At 38.8% G+C, this 20,922-nt stretch overlaps 1 protein-coding gene and 1 non-coding gene across 2 annotated transcripts; one reads left to right on the top strand and one right to left on the bottom strand.

Moving 5' to 3' along the window:
• Positions 1-1,210: 1,210 nt before the first annotated feature.
• On the bottom strand, positions 1,211-1,795 carry LOC130966779 (uncharacterized). The gene has a single exon (XM_057891603.1). The coding sequence runs from the start codon at positions 1,793-1,795 to the stop codon at positions 1,211-1,213; it is 585 nt and encodes a 194-aa protein (XP_057747586.1).
• An 11,308-nt stretch (positions 1,796-13,103) lies between these two features.
• On the top strand, positions 13,104-13,211 carry LOC130971008 (small nucleolar RNA R71). The gene has a single exon (XR_009082247.1). It is a non-coding gene; the product is annotated as a small nucleolar RNA R71 (small nucleolar RNA).
• Positions 13,212-20,922: the final 7,711 nt, after the last annotated feature.

The following is a 20,922-nucleotide window of genomic DNA, read 5'->3' as shown; positions in this document are numbered from 1 at the left end:
AACTATGCCCCTTAGAGATTGAACAAAATTTTGGTGAACACCAAACTTGTTTTCTGCTAAGTGATTCATACGAAACCCAATGAATATCTGTCATAATTGGTATATTCATTACAAGGAACATTTTTTTCTACCTTACTATCATAAATTCCTAAAATGATGCAATGTATGGTTTATCGATTTCATGAATTTGAGCTTTTGAGCAAAAGTGATTTTCCTGAAATTCATCGCATATGTAGACACCAAACTTAATGTTTGGCTACATAGTTCAATAGAATGAATGAGTATATATCCTAAAATGGTTATATGGTCAGCATGCTTGAAAAGTTATTTTAGAGTGCCTTTAGGCACACTAAACTTAGGAATCAGACATATGCTTCAAAATGATGTGTGCAGTTATCAAATCTACTCATGAGAGCTCAAATTTATGCTAGGAGAAGCATTGATTATTGAAAGTAAAATAAAAGCAGGAATATTAAATCATGGGCTGCCTCCCATGGAGCACTCTTTTATTGTCACTAGCTTGATATTGGGTCCTTGTTAGGGTGGCTGATGATTATGGTGCCTCAGCTTGTCCCCTCTCAATGTGAGCCTTCTTCCTGTGCTTTGATGATTAATCTCTATATTCTCCAACGAGAGTATCTTATTGACAATGTAATAATCATCAGTTTGTGGGCCTGTCTCCAACTGTTGGTATATCAATTTTACCTTGTCTCCTTCTGAGAATCCTTCAGTTGGGTCTTTTTGTTTTTCCATCCTTTTTGAGTTTTTTTCTACTCTGCTTCCCTTTCTGAGGTGGCTCTTCTTCCTTGGCACCAGATTTGATGTCAGGATTCTTCTTAATGATTGATCCTATGGCTTCTGGTTGCAATCCTTTTCCATCCTTCTCATCTTCATTACCCTTTTGTTCTTCTCCATTGTTTGTCTTTTGCTTCAAAGGTGAGCTGATGAGTGTCTCTTTAGATTTTTCCCTTCCAATGCATGTCTCCTCCTTCAACTCTCATGCAGTTTTTCTCTTCAATAGTGTATTGTATTTCCTGAAAGACATTTAGAGTGATCTTCTCATCGTGTGCCCTCAAAGTCATTTTTCCTTGTTCCACATCAATGATGGCCCTTGCTGTGGCTAGAAAAGATCTTCCCAATATGATGGAATCACCTCCCTCTTCATCTAGATCCAAGATCAGAAAATCTGCTGGAAATATGAACTTATCCATCATGTGAGGTTCTCAACCACTCCATTAGGGATTACCATTGATCTGTCAGCAAGTTGCAAGGTCATCCTTATAGTTTTCACTTCTTCTATGGACAATTTTCTCATCATAGATAAGGGCATCAGATTGATACTTGATCCTAAATCACACAATGCCTTCTCAATGAATATATTGCCAATGGTGCTAGGTAGAAAGAAACTTCCAGGGTCTTTGAGTTTTGGTGGGAGGCCTTTTTGGATGACAGCACTGCACTCTTGTGTCAAGATCACTGTCTCTTTTTCATTCCAGCTCTTCTTCTTGTTAATAAGCTCCTTGAGAAATTTTGCATACAGAGGCATCTGCTCCAATGCTTCAGCAAGTGGAATATTGATTTCCAGCTTCTTGAAAACTTCTAGGAACTTGGGGAAATGTTGGTCTTTAAGCTCTCTATTGAACCTTTGAGGATATGGAAGGGAAGAAGTGTATAGCTTTTCCATCTTCTTCTGTTCTTGTGGATGATCTTTCATGATTTGTTTTCCTTTCTTTGAGGCTTGCGACTCTTCCTCGTTCTCCTTGAGCTTCCCCTGATCTTTCTCTTCAATTGCCATTTCTTTCTTGCTGCTGACCTTGTCATCCTCCAATGTTCTTCCACTCCTGAGTTGAATTACTTTACATTCTTCTTTAGGGTTGGGAATGGTATCACACTTGGTAGTACACTGGTTGGTCTTTTAACCACTGTTTGCTTGGACAGTTGTCCAATTTGTCTTTCCAGATTCCTTAGTGAAGTTTCATGGTTCTTATTGGCCAATTCTTGATGCTTGATCATCTTCTCTATCATCATCTCCAAGTTGGAGATCCTTTGATCTTCTTGATGTGGTTGTGGGGTAGCATGGGATGTAGATGGTAGATGAGAATTGTTTTGGTTAGTGGAAATGTTATTGGGTGGATAGTAGTTAGATTGAGGTTGATTGTTTTGTGGTTTTCTGTATTGGTTTTGGTTAGTGTTTTGATGGTTTTGATGGTTTGCGTTTCTGGAATTGTTCTGGTTTGAGTTTCTCTACCAAGGCTGCTAGTTTTTGTTGTCTCCCCACCTCAAATTGGGGTGGTTCCTCCAGGATGAGTTGTAGGTATCTCCATGGAACTCATTTTGTCTAGCTCCTTGGTTCTGCATGTATAAGACTTGCTCAGGCTGTTGCTCTTCACAGCTCTCTTCATTTTGTCCCTATGTAGGTGGTGGTTGATTTGTAGTGTTTACTGCTGCAATTTGAAGTCCATCAATCCTCTTAGCCATCATCTTCATTTGTTGTTGAATATGTTGGTGCATCACCTTGTTTTGTGTCAAGATGGTGTCCACACCTTCAAGTTCTAACACACCTCTCTTTGGAGCTGGTTGGCACTGCCTTTGATGAGCATAAAAGTATTGGTTGTTGGCTACAGTATCTATTAGATTCTGAGCTTCCTCAGCTGTCTTCATTAGTTGCACTGAACCTCCAGCAGAATAACCCAAAGCTTCCTAAGCTTTTAAAGTCAATCTCTCATAGAAATTTTGAAGTCTGTCTCATTCATTAAACATCTCCGGTGGAAACTTCCTAATCAAGGCTGTGTCTTTTCCATACCTCATAAATTGATTCTCTATCCATTTGGGTGAAGGTTTGCACCTCTGTCTTCAATCTTATGATCCTCTGAGGTGGGTAGAATTTAGCCAAAAATTTGCTCACTAAATCCTCCTAGTTGTTGATGCTTTCTTTAGGAAATGCTTCTAACCATTGAGTTACCTTATCCCTCAGGGAAAATGAAAACATCAGCAACTTATAAATATTTGGGTGTACACCATTTGTCTTAACTATGTCACATATCCTCAGAAAGATAGCTAGGTGCTGATTTGGATCTTCCAAGGGACCTCCTCCATAAGAACAGTTGTTCTGCACTAGTGTAATGAATTGAGGTTTCAACTCAAAGTTATTTGCATAAACATTTGGAGTGAGTATTCTACTCCCACAGTTTCTTGCACTGGGGAAGGTGTAGGAGGCTAGAACTCTCCTTTGAGGCTGGCTATTGTTATTAGCTACCTCTTCAGGTGGATTAGGGGCATTCCCTTCCATTTCTTGGTCTTTTTCTTCAAAGTCTTCTTCTCCAACAACTCCCTTCCTTCTTGCTTCTCTTCTCAATCTCAGAAATGTTCTTTCTGGTTCAGAATCAAAAGAGGTGGATTCATTTCTTCTTCCTCCTGGCATAAAACACACACAAAACGAGAAACCAAAAACAATTCACTCTACAGCTAGAATGAGGTTAAGATTAGCTTAAACAAAAACTCAAACAATTAGTGTACTTAATAAAAACAAAGAAAAAAATGCTTAATCTAGATTATCACCCTACTTAATCATTGTCAATCTATATCAATCCCCGACAACAGCGCCAAAAACTTGATGAGAGAAAAACGATTCCACACAAACTCACCGGTAAGTGTACCGGGTTGCATCAAGTAGTAATAACTCACAAGAGTGAGGTCGATCCCACAGGGATTGATAGATTGAGCAATTTTAGTATGGTGATGAATCTAGTTAAGCAAATATTTGATAAATTGAGTGAAATTTGATTAACAGAAATAAAATTGCAAGTGAACTAGAGTGCTGAATGAAAATTGATAGAATCTTAAAGTGTAGAAGAAGTAAATTGCAGAAACTTAGAGTACAAGAAAGTAAATGAGCTAAAACTTAAATTGCAAGAAAAGTAAATGACTGAAACTTAATGTGCAAGAAATTTAAATTACTGAATCTAAAGTGCCAAGGAATTTAAATTGCTTGAAGAATAAAAGAATTTGGGTACTGGGATTCAGAACAAGACTGGAATTATAAATTGCAGTAAAACAGAGAATTATGAGACGAAGAGATTCAGATCAGGATCTCAGTAGCAAAACAGAAATGGAAAATTGCAAAAGAATCAAAATAGCAAGAAAACTTATATCAACTCTGAAATCCTAAAGAGAAATTGACAATTTCAGTGAAGTAACAAAATCAGAAAGAAGAAATTGTAGAAGAGAGAAAACGAAACAGAAAAGAAAAGAAAACCCATATCTGATCTCTGACTCTAAAATTCTATAAGGAAAATTAAAAGTGAGCAAAAAAGGTCATTCTCAAATCAAATTTGTTCCTATTTATACACTTTCTATTTCCCTCATCAAGCACTTAGAGTGGGCTTTTTGGCTTGTGAAGAAGTGGATCAAAATGGCACTTGTTTGAAGTGGGTCTGGATGCATTCTTCTAGTGGAGCGCTCGGTTTAAACAATGAGTGAATCGCTCATTCTCTAAGCGTGCTCTTCTCGTCCGATTGTTTTCTTCCGTAGCACTCTCTTAGTGATCGCCAAGTTAACTTAGTGAGCGCTCCTCAACACACACGGACAGCAAAGCTTTTGCTCCAAGCTTGAAAATCCACGAAAACGTTGGCTTAGTGAGCGTGGTGCTCACTTTGGAAATGAGCGCCAGCTATTTGTGCTCCTGAGCGTGGCATTCCTTCTTTGAACGTAACGCTTTGCTGTTTGCTTCCCCCTTTCTTCATTTCTTCATCTAAAAGCAATCAAATAAGCAATCAAAGTCTCACCAAAATCACGAGGCCCTTGCACCATTCATAAAATCAATTAATTCTTGCATAAACCTAATGATTTTGTATAAAATAAATGATGTTTGATTGACTCAAAATAATCATGAAATTCCACTCCAATCACTTACTTATTGTGCAAAAAAGTGCATAAAACCTAATGAAACAAATAAAAAATGCTTGTAGAACTAGCATAAGATGACTGGTCATCACCTGTTAAGCCCGTGGGTTAAATGGGCTAGACCGTTTAAGCCCGCTTCATTTACGTGCCATAATTTTTTAGTCCAGACCATTTATGGTCAGCCCGATGGATTAAATGGGCCAGCCCGTTTATGCTTTTATTTTATTTTTTGAAAAATATTTTGACAAAAAATATCACTTTTAGGTCAAAAACCTTAAACAAACAATATTTTTTTAGTTGATGGATCAGATTTTCGGGTCGGATCGGGAGAAATATCGGCTAAAAGTGCTGCTTTTTTTGAAAAAAAATGTAAAAAAAATTAAACAGGCCACCTATTTAGCCCGAAAATTAAACGGGCTTAATTTTAGAGGCAAAGCCCGCCCATTTAAATGGGTAAACGGGATGACCTGATGGGTTTGACCTATTTTGATGGCCCTACAAAAAATTAACCATTAAATTTGTCGCTATAATGTCTCGTGTATTTTCAATGTGTGTTTTATATTTTAATATGTAATCCATAGAACTGACTGATTTGAAGATTAATTTTTTGCGTATTCATAGAATGACTATAAAAAAATAGAAAAATCATGCCTTTGCCCAAAATTATTGCTGCTAATTCGCAACCTTAGTTGAGAGAAGAATTTACACGCATTGGATTTTTTAAGGAACATATCAAGAGAAAATTGGTTATACTTTTAAACATATGCTGACTTTCTAACTTGAAGTCTTTTCCTTCTTGATTCAATTATAGTTATTCTCGCTAAAATCATAAAGTGGCTAGAAAAAATCTTTATCCTTAAATTTTGTCAATAAAATAGATGTCAGCTGGATCAGACACATGAGTGAGCTCGTAACTATTGTTTTTTGTGTGGAGACCAGACGTGCTATTAGCTACCTTTTCAGATGCCAAAATTTTCTCAACTTTTATTGATTTGGGGGGGGGGGGATCATCATCTATCATCAATCAAAGGTGAGAGTTGGCTTTATTACTTGGTTTTTGAAGAAAGGAGAGATCTCATAATTGTTTCAACATAAAGTGAATCATCATAGGGTTTCATTCTTGGCTTAAGGAAGTAACAAGTCTTTTGGTACCTCGAACGTACATTTTTTCGGGGGCATATGGCCAAAATGTAACATCTTACCATTTAAATCCTTATACTTGAGTCATGAGTCAATGATAATAAGGTAGTATGACTCAAAGTAGAGTTGATAACACTCTTCTTCCTTTATGTCTTATTTTTACCCCGCTTATTTGAATGCTTCTCATCGATATGTGTGTGAGTTATGCTCGCGATTTTCTTTTGAATCCTTTCAGGCTTCTCAGTCAATACTTTCTTCTATTAATTATGTATGTGTGTGTATATATATATATATATACTCTACCTTGAGTCATACCACCTTATTATCATCGACTCATGACTTTAGCATGAAGATTTGAATGGTAGAGTGTTACATAAAAGACCGATCGATGCCCTCCTGACTAGAAAGACTAAGAAATTAATAAAGTACAAAATTTATCTTCAAGCATTACTTTATTATGATCATTTAAAAGAAAATTGCAAACTCATTGGATGAAGTTCGCCATTTCTTTTTGAGGTGCTAACCAATAATGAGGCAACGATGACTTAGTTACAAAGAAAATATTTAAATTGGTCCATCAATTTTAGTCCAATAATTAAAATAGTCCTCAATTTTAATTTGATAATCAAAATGGTTCATCGATTTAAACTAATCAAAATAGTCCTAATTTTGAAACTGCAAATCAAGATGGTTCTTTTATTAATGATCAAATTAACATCATTAACAAAAATCTTATTTACTGCTAACTTTTAGGCTGGCATAATATTTGACATGCTAACTGGTATGCGAAATTGTGATCAATACTTTTCACAACTCAAATAATCACCGGTAATGAATCCAAAAACTTGGTGTTCAATACCATGGCATAAACACAACTTCGCACAACTAACCAGCAAGTGCACTGGGTCGTCCAAGTAATAAACCTTACGCGAGTAAGGGTCGATCCCACGGAGATTGTTGGTATGAAGCAAGCTATGGTCACCTTGTAAATCTTAGTCAGGCAGACACAAATGGGTATAGATGATGAATAAAACATAAAGATAAAGATAGAGATACTTATGTATTCCATTGGTGAGAACTTCATATAAGCGTATGAAGATGCTTTGTCCCTTCCGTCTCTCTGCTTTCCTACTGTCTTCATCCAATCCTTCTTACTCCTTTCCATGGCAAGCTTATGCAAGGGTTTTACCGTTGTCAGTGGCTACCTCCCATCCTCTCAGTGGAAATGTTCAACGCACCCTGTCATGGCACGGCTATCCATCTGTCAGTTCTCAATCAGGCCGGAATAGAATCCAGTGATTCTTTTGCGTCTGTCACTAACGCCCCGCCCTCAGGAGTTTGAAGCACGTCACAGTCATTCAATCATTGAATCCTACTCAGAATACCACAGACAAGGTTAGACCTTCCAAATTCTCTTGAATGCCGCCATCAGTTCTTGCCTATACCACGAAGATTCTGATCTCACGGAATGGCTGGCTCGTTTGTCAGGCGAGCACTCGGTTGTCAGGCGATCAACCATGCATCGTGTATCAGGAATCCAAGAGATATTCACCCAATCTAAGGTAGAACGGAGGTGGTTGTCAGTCACACGTTCATAGGTGAGAATGATGATGAGTGTCACGGATCATCACATTCATCAAGTTGAAGAACAAGTGATATCTTGGACAAAGAACAAGCGGAATTGAATAGAAGAACAATAGTAATTGCATTAATACTCGAGGTACAGCAGAGCTCCACACCTTAATCTATGGTGTGTAGAAACTCCACCGTTGAAAATACATAAGAACAAGGTCTAGGCATGGCCATGAGGCCAGCCTCCCAATGATCTAAGATAGCATAAGAACAAAGATAGCTACCAAGATATCCAAATACAATAGTAAAAGGTCCTACTTATAGAAAACTAGTAGCCTAAGGTGTACAAAGATGAGTAAATGACATAAAAATCCACTTCCGGGCCCACTTGGTGTGTGCTTGGGCTGAGCAATGAAGCATTTTCGTGTAGAGACTCTTCTTGGAGTTAAACGCCAGCTTTTGTGCCAGTTTGGGCGTTTAACTCCCATTTAGGTGCCAGTTCCGGCGTTTAACGCTGGGAATTCTGAGGGTGACTTTGAATGCCGGTTTGGGCCATCAAATCTTGGGCAAAGTATGGACTATCATATATTGCTGGAAAGCCCAGGATGTCTACTTTCCAACGCCGTTAAGAGCGCGCCAATTGGGCTTCTGTAGCTCCAGAAAATCCACTTCGAGTGCAGGGTGGTCAGAATCCAACAGCATCTGCAGTCCTTTTCAGTCTCTGAATCAGATTTTTGCTCAGGTCCCTCAATTTCAGCCAGAAAATACCTGAAATCACAAAAAAACACACAAACTCATAGTGAAGTCCAGAAAAGTGAATTTTAACTAAAAACTAATAAAAATATACTAAGAACTCAACTGAAACTACTAAAAACATACTAAAAACAATTCCAAAAAGCGTATAAATTATCCGCTCATCACAACACCAAACTTAAATTGTTGCTTGTCCCCAAGCAACTGAAAATCAAATAAGATAAAAAGAAGAGAATATGCAATGAATTCCAAAAACATCTATGAAGATCAGAATTAATTAGATGAGCGGGGCTTTTAGCTTTTTGCCTCTGAACAGTTTTGGCATCTCACTCTATCCTTTGAAATTCAGAATGATTGGCTTCTTTAGGAACTTAGAATCTAGATAGTGTTATTGATTCTCCTAGTTAAGTATGATGATTCTTGAACACAGCTAATTATTGAGTCTTGGTTGTGGCCCAAAGCACTCTGTCTTCCAGTATTACCACCGGATACATACATGCCACAGACACATAATTGGGTGAACCTTTTCAAATTGTGACTCAGCTTTGCTAGAGTCCCCAATTAGAGGTGTCCAGGGTTCTTAAGCACACTCTTTTTGCCTTGGATCACAACTTTATTTCTTTCTTTTTCTTTTTTTTTTCTTTTTCTTTCGTTTTTTTTTCGCCTCCTTTTTTTTTGTATTCACTGCTTTTTCTTGCTTCAAGAATCATTTTTATGATTTTTCAGATCCTCAGTAACATGTCTCCTTTTTCATCATTCTTTCAAGAGCCAACATTCATGAACCACAAATTCAAAAGACATATGCACTGTTTAAGCATACATTCAGAAAACAAAAATATTGCCACCACATCAAAATAATTAAACTGTTATAAAATTCAAAATTCATGCAATTCTTCTCCTTTTCAATTAAGAACATTGTTTATTTAAGAAAGGTGATGGATTCATAGGACATTCATAACTTTAAGGCATAGACACTAAGACACTAATGATCATAAGACACAAACATGGATAAACATAAGCACTAAAATTTCGAAAAACAAGAAAATAAAGAACAAGGAGATTAAAGAACGGGTCCACCTTAGTGATGGCGGCTTGTTCTTCCTCTTAAAGGTCTTATGGAGTGCTTGAGCTCCTCAATATCTCTTCCTTGTCTTTGTTGCTCCTCTCTCATGATTCTTTGATCTTCTCTAATTTCATGGAGGAGGATGGAATGTTCTTGGTGCTCCACCATTAGTTGTCCCATGTTGGAACTCAATTCTCCTAGGGAGGTGTTTAGTTGCTCCCAATAGTCTTGTGGATGAAAGTGCATCCCTTGAGGTATCTCAGGGATCTCATGATGAGAGGGGTCTCTTGTTTGCTCCATCCTTTTCTTAGTGATGGGCTTGTCCTCATCAATGGGGATGTCTCCCTCTATGTCAACTCCAACTGAATAACAGAGGTGACAAATGAGATGAGGAAAGGCTAACCTTGCTAAGGTAGATGACTTGTCCGCCACCTTATAGAGTTCTTGGGCTATAACCTCATGAACTTCCACTTCTTCTCCAATCATGATGCTATGAATCATGATGGCCCGGTCTAGAGTAACTTCGGACCGGTTGCTAGTGGGAATGATTGGGTGTTGAATAAACTCCAACCATCCTCTAGCCACGGGTTTGAGGTCATGCCTTCTCAATTAAACCGGCTTCCCTCTTGAATCTCTCTTCCATTGGGTGCCCTCTTCACAAATGTCAGTGAGGACTTGGTCCAACCTTTGATCAAAGTTGACCCTTCTAGTGTAAGGATGTTCATCTCCTTGCATCATGGGCAAGTTGAATGCTAACCTTACATTTTCCGGACTAAAATCCAAGTATTTCCCCCGAACCATAGTAAGCCAATTCTTTGGATCCGGGTTCATACTTTGATCATGGTTCTTGGTGATCCATGCATTGGCATAGAACTCTTGAACCATCAAGATTCTGACTTGTTGAATGGGGTTGGTGAGAACTTCCCAACCTCTTCTTCGGATCTCATGTCGGATCTCCGGATATTCACTCTTTTTGAGTGAAAAAGGGACCTCGGGGATCACCTTCTTCAAGGCCACAACTTCATAGAAGTGGTCTTGATGCACCCTTGAGATGAATCTCTCCATCTCCCATGACTCGGAGGTGGAAGCTTTTGCCTTCCCTTTCCTCTTTCTAGAGGTTTCTCCGGCCTTAGATGCCATAAATGGTTATGGAAAAACAAAAAGCAATGCTTTTACCACACCAAACTTAAAAGGTTTGCTCGTCCTCGAGCAAAAGAAGAAAGAAGAGAGTAGAAGAAGAAGAAATGAGGAAGAAAGGAATGGCTTTGTGTTCGGCCAAAGAGGGGGAGAAGTGGTGTTTAGGTTGTGTGAAAATGAAGGGGTGAAGAAGGGTATATATAGGGGAGGGGGGCTCATGGTTCGGTCATATATGGGTGGGTTTGGGAGGGAAAGTGGTTTGAATTTGAAGGGTGAGGTAGGTGGGGTTTTATGAAGGATGGGTGTGAGTGGTGAAGAGAAAGATGGGATTTGATAGGTGAAGGGTTTTTGGGGAAGAGGTGTTGAGGTGATTGGTGAATGGGGAAGAAGAGAGAGAGTGGTAGGGTTGGTGGGGATCCTGTGGGGTCCACAGATCCTGAGGTGTCAAGGAAAAGTCATCCCTGCACCAAATGGCATGCAAAATCACGTTTTGAGCCAATTCTGGCGTTAAACGCCGGGCTGGTGCCCATTTCTGGCGTTTAACACCAGGTTCTTGCCCTTTTCTGGCATTTAACGCCAGTCTGGTGCCCCTTTCTGGCGTTAAACGCCCAGAATGGTGCCAGACTGGGCGTTAAACGCCCACCTGCTAGCCTTACTGGCGTTTAAACGCCAGTAAGTTCTTCCTCCAGGGTGTGCTATTTTTCTTCCTGTTTTTCATTCTGTTTTTGCTTTTTCAATTGATTTTGTGACTTCTCATGATCATCAACCTACAAAAAAAACATAAAATAACAAAAGAAAATAGATAAAATATAACATTGGGTTGCCTCCCAACAAGCGCTTCTTTAATGTCAGTAGCTTGACAGAGGGCTCTCATGGAGCCTCACAAATGATCAGAGCAATGTTGGAACCTCCCAACACCAAACTTAGAGTTTGAATATGGGGATTCAACACCAAACTTAGAGTTTGACTGTGGGGGCTCTGTTTGACTCTGATTAGAGAGAAGCTCTTCATGCTTCCTCTCCATGGTGACAGAGGGATATCCTTGAGCCTTAAACACAAAGGATTCTTCATTCACTTGAATGATCAGTTCACCTCTATCAACATCAATCACAGCCTTTGCTGTGGCTAGGAAGGGTCTGCCAAGGATGATGGTTTCATCCATGCACTTCCCAGTCTCTAGGACTATGAAATCAGCAGGGATGTAATGGTTTTCAATCTTCGCCAAAACATCCTCTACAAGTCCATGAGCTTGTTTTCTTGAGTTGTCTGCCATCTCTAATGAGATTCTTGCAGCTTGCACCTCAAAGATCCCTAGCTTCTCCATTACAGAGAGAGGCATGAGGTTTACACTTGACCCTAAGTCACACAGAGCCTTCTTGAAGGTCATGGTGCCTATGGTACAAGGTATTGAAAACTTCCCAGGATCTTGTCTCTTTTGAGGTAATTTCTGCCTAGACAAGTCATCCAGTTCTTTGGTGAGCAAAGGAGGTTCATTCTCCCAAGTCTCATTTCCAAATAACTTGTCATTTAGCTTCATGATTGCTCCAAGGTATTTAGCAACTTGCTCTTCAGTGACATACTCATCCTCTTCAGAGGAATAATACTCATCAGAGCTCATGAAGGGCAGAAGTAAGTCCAATGGAATCTCTATGGTCTCATTTTGAGCCTCAGATTCCCATGGTTCCTCATTAGGGAAATCATTGGAGGTCAGTGCACGCCCATTGAGGTCTTCCTCAGTGGCGTTCACTTCCTCTCCTTCCTCTCCAAATTCGGCCATGTTGATGGCCTTGCACTCTCCTTTTGGATTTTCTTCTGTGTTGCTTGGAAGAGTACTTGGAGGGAGTTCAGTAACTTTCTTGCTCAGCTGTCCCACTTGTGCCTCCAAATTTCTAATGGAGGACCTTGTTTCAGTCATGAAACTTTGAGTGGTTTTGATTAGATCAGAGACCATAGTTGCTAAGTCAGAGGGGTTCTGCTTAGAATTCTCTGTCTGTTGCTGAGAAGATGATGGAAAAGGCTTGCTATTGCTAAACCTGTTTCTTCCACCATTATTGTTGTTGAAACCTTGTTGAGGTCTCTCTTGATTCTTCCATGAGAAATTTGGATGATTTCTCCATGAAGAATTATAGGTGTTTCCATAGGGTTCTCCTAGGTAATTCACCTCTTCCATTGAAGGGTTCTCAGGATCATAAGCTTCTTCTTCAGATGAAGCATCCTTAGTACTGCCAGGTGCATTTTGCATTCCAGACAGACTTTGAGAAATCAAATTGACTTGTTGAGTCAATATTTTATTTTGAGCCAATATGGCATTCAGAGTATCAATTTCAAGAACTCCTTTCTTCTGATTAGTCCCATTGTTCACAGGATTCCTTTCAGAAGTGTACATGAATTGGTTATTTGCAACCATTTCGATTAGCTCTTGAGCTTCTGTAGGCGTCTTCTTCAGATGAAGAGATCCTCCAGCAGAGCTATCCAAAGACATCTTGGATAGTTCAGAGAGACCATCATAGAAAATACCTATGATGCTCCATTCAGAAAGCATATCAGAGGGACACTTTCTGATCAATTGTTTGTATCTTTCCCAAGCTTCATAGAGGGATTCTCCATCCTTCTGTCTGAAGGTTTGGACTTCCACTCTAAGCTTACTCAATTTTTGAGGTGGAAAGAAATTTGCCAAGAAGGCATTGACTAGCTTTTCCCATGAGTCTAGGCTTTCTTTAGGTTGTGAGTCCAACCATATCCTAGCTCTGTCTCTTACAGCAAAAGGGAATAGCATAAGTCTGTAGACCTCAGGGTCAACCCCATTAGTCTTGACAGTGTCACAGATTTGCAAGAATTCAGCTAAAAACTGATGAGGATCTTCCAATGGAAGTCCATGGAACTTGCAATTCTGTTGTATTAGAGAAACTAATTGAGGCTTAAGCTCAAAGTTGTTTGCTCTAATGGCAGGGATAGAGATGCTTCTCCCATAGAAGTCAGGAGTAGGTGCAGTAAAGTCACCCAGCACCTTCCTTGCATTGTTGTTGTTTTCGGCTGCCATGGGTTCTTCTTCTTTGAAGATTTCTGTTAGGTCCTCTACAGAGAGTTGTGCCTTAGCTTCTCTTAGCTTTCGCTTCAAGGTCCTTTCAGGTTCAGGGTCAGCTTCAACAAGAATGCCTTTGTCTCTGCTCCTGCTCATATGAAAGAGAAGAGAACAAGAAAATGTGGAATCCTCTATGTCACAGTATAGAGATTCCTTGAGGTGTCAGAAGAACAGAAAAATAGAAGAAAGAGGTAGAAGAATTCGAACTTAATCAGATAGAGTTCGAATTGTGCATTGAGAAGGAGTGGTACTCCATAAATAGAAGGATGTGAGAAGAGGGGAAGAGAATTTTTTTTAAAATTAATTAAAAAGATTTTAAAAAACATTTTGAAAAATTGATTGATAATTTTTGAAAACTAAAAGTGGAAAAGGAATCAAGTGATTTTTGAAAAAGATTTTGAAATTAGAAATCAAAAAGATATGACTGAAAACTGTTTTGAAAAAGATGTGATAAAAAAATGATATGATTAAAAAGTCATAGTTTTAAAAAGATATGATTGAAAAGATATGATTTGAAAACAAATTTAAAAAAAAAGATTTGATTTTTAAAAATTGATGACTTGCCTAACAAGAAAAGATATGATTCAAACATTTAAACCTTTCTCAACAGAAAAGGCAACAAACTTGAAATGTTCAATCAAATCATTAATTGTTAGCAAGTATCCTTGAAAAAGGAAAGAAATTGATTTTGAAAACATTTGATTGAAAATATTTGATTTGAAAAAGATTTGATTTTGAAAAACTTTGAAAACTTGAAAAAAAATTGATTTGAAAACAAAATCCTCCCCCTTGTGCCATCCTGGCGTTAAACGCCCAGAATGGTGCACATTCTGGCGTTTAACGCCCAATGTACTACCTTTTTGGGCGTTAAACGCCCAACCAGGTACCCTGGCTGGCGTTTAAACGCCAGTCTGTCCTTCTTCACTGGGCGTTTTGAACGCCCAGCTTTTTCTGTGTAATTCCTCTGCTGCATGTTCTAAATCTTCAGTTCCCTGTACTATTGACTTGAAAATAGAACCAAGATCAAATAAACAATGCATGCAAGACACCAAACTTAAAATTAGACACTAGACTCAAACAAGAAACATAAAATATTTTTGGTTTTTATGGTTTTGTAATTTTTTTGTGCTTTTTCGAAAATTATATGAAAATAAAAAATAAAGGTTTCAGAATTCTTAATTTGAATTCCAGGAATCATTGCAATGCTAGTCTAAGACTCCGGTCCAAGAATTAGACATGGCTTCACAGCCAGCCAAGCTTTCAAAGAAAGCTTCGGTCCAAAACACTAGACATGGCCAATGGCCAGCCAAGCCTTAGCAGATCATTGCTCCAATAGCAAGATTGATAGAGATCAACAAGCTCTTGTGATGATCAGTTGAAACCTCGGTCCAATAAGATTAGACATGGCTTCACAGCCAGCCAGATTTCAACAGATCATCATGAAACACTAGAACTCAGTCTTAAAAACTCTGAAGAAAAATACCTAATCTAAGCAACAAGATGAACCGTCAGTTGTCCATACACAAAACAATCCCCGGCAACGGCGCCAAAAACTTGGTATGCGAAATTGTGATCAATACTTTTCACAACTCAAATAATCCCCGGTAATGAATCCAAAAACTTGGTGTTCAATACCATGGCATAAACACAACTTCGCACAACTAACCAGCAAGTGCACTGGGTCGTCCAAGTAATAAACCTTACACGAGTAAGGGTCGATCCCACGGAGATTGTTGGTATGAAGCAAGCTATGGTCACCTTGTAAATCTTAGTCAGGCAGACTCAAATGGGTGTAGATGATGAATAAAACAGAAAGATAAAGATAGAGATACTTATGTATATCATTGGTGAGAGCTTCAGATAAGCGTATGAAGATGCCTTCCCTTCCGTCTCTCTGCTTTCCTACTGTCTTCATCCAATCCTTCTTACTCCTTTCCATGGCAAGCTTATGCAAGGGTTTCACCGTTGTCAGTGGCTACCTCCCATCCTCTCAGTGGAAATATTCAACGCACCCTGTCACGGCACGGCTATCCATATGTCGGTTCTCAATCAGGCCGGAATAGAATCCAGTGATTCTTTTGCGTCTGTCACTAACGCCCCGCCCTCAGGAGTTTGAAGCACGTCACAGTCATTCAATCATTGAATCCTACTCAGAATACCACAGACAAGGTTAGACCTTCCGGATTCTCTTGAATGCCGCCATCAGTTCTTGCCTATACCACGAAGATTCTGATCTCACGGAATGGCTGGCTCGTTTGTCAGGCGAGCACTCGGTTGTCAGGCGATCAACCATGCATCGTGTATCAGGAATCCAAGAGATATTCACCCAATCTAAGGTAGAACGGAGGTGGTTGTCAGTCACACGTTCATAGGTGAGAATGATGATGAGTGTCACGGATCATCACATTCATCAAGTTGAAGAACAAGTGATATCTTGGACAAAGAACAAGCGGAATTGAATAGAAGAACAATAGTAATTGCATTAATACTCGAGGTACAGCAGAGCTCCACACCTTAATCTATGGTGTGTAGAAACTCCACCGTTGAAAATACATAAGAACAAGGTCTAGGCATGGCCGTGAGGCCAGCCTCCCAATGATCTAAGATAGCATAAGAACAAAGATAGCTACCAAGATATCCAAATACAATAGTAAAAGGTCCTACTTATAGAAAACTAGTAGCCTAAGGTGTACAAAGATGAGTAAATGACATAAAAATCCACTTCCGGGCCCACTTGGTGTGTGGTTGGACTGAGCAATGAAGCATTTTCATGTAGAGACTCTTCTTGGAATTAAACGCCAGCTTTTGTGCCAGTTTGGGCGTTTAACTCCCATTTAGGTGCCAGTTCCGGCGTTTAACGCTGGGAATTCTGAGGGTGACTTTGAACGCCGGTTTGGGCCATCAAATCTTGAGCAAAGTATGGACTATCATATATTGCTGGAAAGCCCAGAATGTCTACTTTCCAAAGCCGTTAAGAGCGCGCCAATTGGGCTTCTGTAGCTCCAGAAAATCCACTTTGAGTGTAGGGAGGTCAGAATCCAACAGCATCTGCAGTCCTTTTCAGTCTCTGAATCAGATTTTTGCTCAGGTCCCTCAATTTCAGCCAGAAAATACCTAAAATCACAGAAAAACACACAAACTCATAGTGAAGTCCAGAAAAGTGAATTTTAACTAAAAACTAATAAAAATATACTAAGAACTCAACTGAAACTACTAAAAACATACTAAAAATAATGCCAAAAAGCGTATAAATTATCCGCTCATCACTAACATAGCATCAAAGAGATACAATCAATTTAGTTCCTCAAATTTGGGACTAAATTGATTAAACTCAATCCTAAACTCATATACTCCCTTATTATCTTTATCCTTTTTCATCATATTTGGAACAAGTCCAAACTTTTAATCCTCCAAAATATGAAAAGACAACTCTTACCATGGATGAGGGTGGAAATAGAACTCATTCTAATAGCACTTTCACCACCCAAAATATGATTCGCCATAAACTATGGGAGGCTCTGGCTACTTTTGAAAAAATATACATGAGTTCATTTCTGCCACCTTAGAGAAAAATTACAACTAGCCACAAGTAATCACAGATAGAATTTTTTTGCCAAATAAAGAGTTTGGAAACTTATCTCAAGGATGTTAAACTAATGTTGATTACAATTGGAATGATTTTGTTAATTTATCTAATATGGTATGGGTTAATTTAAAAAGGAACTAGAAGCAATAGTTATAGAGGTATTAGTTGTTAAGAGAGTTTTTGATGGAGTAGTGGTGTTGGTTGTGTTTGTCAAATGGAGAGGAAAGAAAATATTGATGGAGTATATGGGTTTAGGGTTAGAGGTTAGTCAATTTAGTCCCAAATGTGAGAAACTAAAATAGTTGTATCCCATTTACCTAATATTATGTCAGTATGTAAGTTAACAGTCCATATAGGATTTTTGTTAACAATATTTGATTAGTTTAAAAACTAGGAGACTATTTTAATTATCGAATTAAAACTGAATGACCATTTAAATTGTTATCTCCGTAGTTAGTTATATAAGAAATTTGGCGATGACAACAACATGTCGTAGAAGGATATACAGCCAATAATTTGTTAAAACTAAAATATCTACAACTCCATCCCCGAGTGACAATCAAACAAAGGTGTGAATGTAAGATGCTAGTGGAATGCTCGACCGGACAAAAGCTAGAGTTGCTTCTTTTTCATTGCGTCCTTCTTAGCCGAGTGTGTCAGATATATAAAGCAAATGCACCAAAAAAGAATAGCAACTAGGTTAATATATTGTATAGTAAATGTTGAGCTTAGTTTGATTTTGGATTTTATATATATGATGACAAACAAAATTTGGGGTGAAAGTCTAAGTTGGTGTAATGTGTGTGCTAAGTGTACAGGCCTACTTGTATGATTACTTCAGCCCAAACTAGTGTTGCTTCAGCAACTTAATGAATTACAGCTCCAACACTTAAGTCCAATACTTGCTACTTGAGCAACAAGTCAGGACATGAGCCAAGAGAGAGATCTCCGAATGCTAGTGGAAAAGGGAGGACATCTGTCAACAATATGGGACAGATGTAACACCAAGACAAAAACAAGGACAGCTGGGGTCACTCTCATTACAAGGACATCAATAAAAGTACAATTCATAATGTAGGAGAGCTAAACAAAAACTTACAAGAAGAGCAGAAGTAGTGGTGTAGCTCCTCGGACAGTAGGGGTAATAGAGCAGAAGGAAAAAAGGAATGCATGCCAAGGAAGAAAGCAAATTAAAGGACAACAGAGGCGGTGGAGTGGCTCCTCGACAAGCAGTGATAGTGGAGCAGAATGGAGCAAGGACTGCATTCCCTCAAAGACAGCTCCAACGAGTAGCTGAGACAAGGAAATAAAAGAGGCAAATTGGAATGCAAGCTGAAGATATATAAGAGGCTTCATATCCTCTTAACCGAGCTGAATTCTTTTTCTTCTACTAGTGCTTCATTTCTGATTTTCATTATTATGGCTATCTTGAGTCATCTTTTGTATTGAGAAAAAGCTAAATATGTGAGTTGAAAAAGTCATGAGAAAAGAGGCAAGAGAGATGCATGAAAAAGTCAAATGAATTTTTTCTGTGTAATTTGGTTTCTGTGAACTAAGGTTTAGTTTTCCTTGCCAAGTTGGGATAGCACTTGGTGTTTCTAAATCTGTCTAAGTTCTCCTTCCAAGTTGGGACAGCACTTGGAAAGCTGAGCTTTGGTGAAAAAAGCTTAGTGGTAGATACTAGTTGAATTAGGATGTAATTCAATAGTATTGGTGATTGTAATCTGTTGATTATAGTGGAAATTCCACCATGGTTGTGGTGAAAACTGGATGTAGATTTCATGGCACTTAGAAACTGAACCAGGATACATGTTGGCCTTTATCTCTTCTTCCCTTCTCTGTTTTATTTCTTGAGTATGAGACAAAACAAAAAAATCTTATGCATATTTAGCTTCTGCGAAAATAGAGCTTGAAAAGTTCAAATTTGAACTAGCTTGATTCAACCCCTCCTTCTCAAGTTCTAGTTGATCCATCAATTAGTATTAGGAGCAAGGTCTCAAGGAGTCAAGCTTCACAGCTTGGAGTAAAGATCCATGGCCAACAATATGGGTCCTAACATCATGGCATTCACACTCACTGAAGGGCAGTCGAATAACAGACCATCCTACTTCAATGGCAGCAACTACTCTTACTGGAAAGAGAGAATGAGAATCTTCGTGCAGTCAATTGACTTTAACATTTGGAAGATTATTCTCAACGAACCAGACGTTCCAACAAAACAAAATGCTTATGGAGAAGTTATGGCAAAAGAAGACAATGAGTGGACAGAGGAAGAAAAGAAGAAGGTTGAACTTAATGCAAAGGCAATCAACCTGATGCACTGCGCAATCAGTTTTGAAGAATATAGAAAAGTGTTAAGGTGCAAGACGGCTAAAGAAATATGGGACAAGCTCAGACTCACCCATGAAGGCATTAAAGAAGTGAGGGAGACCAGAATTGATATGCTGATGAAGGAGTATGAAATGTTCAACAAGAAGGAGGAAGGGAGCATTGATCAAATGTTCGAAAGGTTCTCAATAATCATCAATAATTTGGATGTCCTGAAAAAGAGCTATTCCGAAGAAACCTTGGTAAGGAAGATCTTGAGGAGTGGTGCACGAAATTGTGATCATCAATGGCACCATCAACATGGTACGCTCAATTGCAATCTCAACTCTTTATCACAACTTCGCACAACTAACCAGCAAGTGCACTGGGTCGTCCAAGTAATAAACTTTACGCGAGTAAGGGTCGATCCCACGGAGATTGTTGGTATGAAGCAAGCTATGGTCACCTTGTAAATCTCAGTCAGGCAGATTCAAATGGTTATGGATGATTTATGAATAAAGCATAAAGAAAGAGATACTTATGTAATTCATTGGTGAGAATTTCAGATAAGCGTATGGAGATGCTTTGTCCCTTCCGTCTTTCTGCTTTCCTACTGTCTTCATCCAATCCTTCTTACTCCTTTCCATGGCAAGCTATATGTTGGGCATCACCATTTTCAGTGACTACAGTCCCGTCCTCTCAGTGAAAATGTTCAACGCGCTCTGTCACAGCACGGCTAATCATCTGTCGGTTCTCAATCAGGTTGGAATAGAATCCAGTGATTCTTTTGCGTCTGTCACTAACGCCCAGCCTTCAGGAGTTTGAAGCTCGTCACAGTCATTCAATCATTGAATCCTACTGAGAATACCACAGACAAGGTTTAGACCTTCTAGATTCTCTTGAAAGCCGCCATCAATTCTAGCTTATACCACGAAGATTCTGATTAAGGAATCCAAGAGATAAACATTCAAGCCTTGTTTGCTTGTAGAACGGGAGTGGTTGTCAGGCACACGTTCATAAGTGAGAATGATGATGAGCGTCACAAAATCATCACATTCATCATGTTCTTGGGTGCGAATGAATATCTTAGAACAAGAATAAGCTGAATTGAATAGAAGAACAATAGTAATTGCATTAATACTCGAGGTACAGCAGAGCTCCACACCTTAATCTATAGTGTGTAGAAACTCCACCGTTGAAAATACATAAGAACAAGGTCTAGGCATGGCCGAATGGCCAGCCTCCCAATGATCTAAGAACTAGGCGTCCAAAGATGATCAAAAGATCTAAAATGATCCAAAGATTCAAAGATAAAAATACAATAGCAAAAGGTCCTATTTGTAGAGAACTAGTAGCCTAGGGTTTACAAAGATGAGTAAA

Source organism: Arachis stenosperma, chromosome 3 (assembly GCF_014773155.1).
Source record: "Arachis stenosperma cultivar V10309 chromosome 3, arast.V10309.gnm1.PFL2, whole genome shotgun sequence".
Lineage (NCBI taxonomy): Eukaryota > Viridiplantae > Streptophyta > Magnoliopsida > Fabales > Fabaceae > Arachis > Arachis stenosperma.
This window is presented reverse-complemented; position numbering and strand designations above follow the sequence as displayed.

What these genes read in the sequence shown, in the direction of transcription:
- LOC130966779 (XM_057891603.1), bottom strand. Translation starts at nt 1,795, where the DNA reads ATGGCAATTGAAGAGAAAGATCAGGGGAAGCTCAAGGAGAACGAGGAA.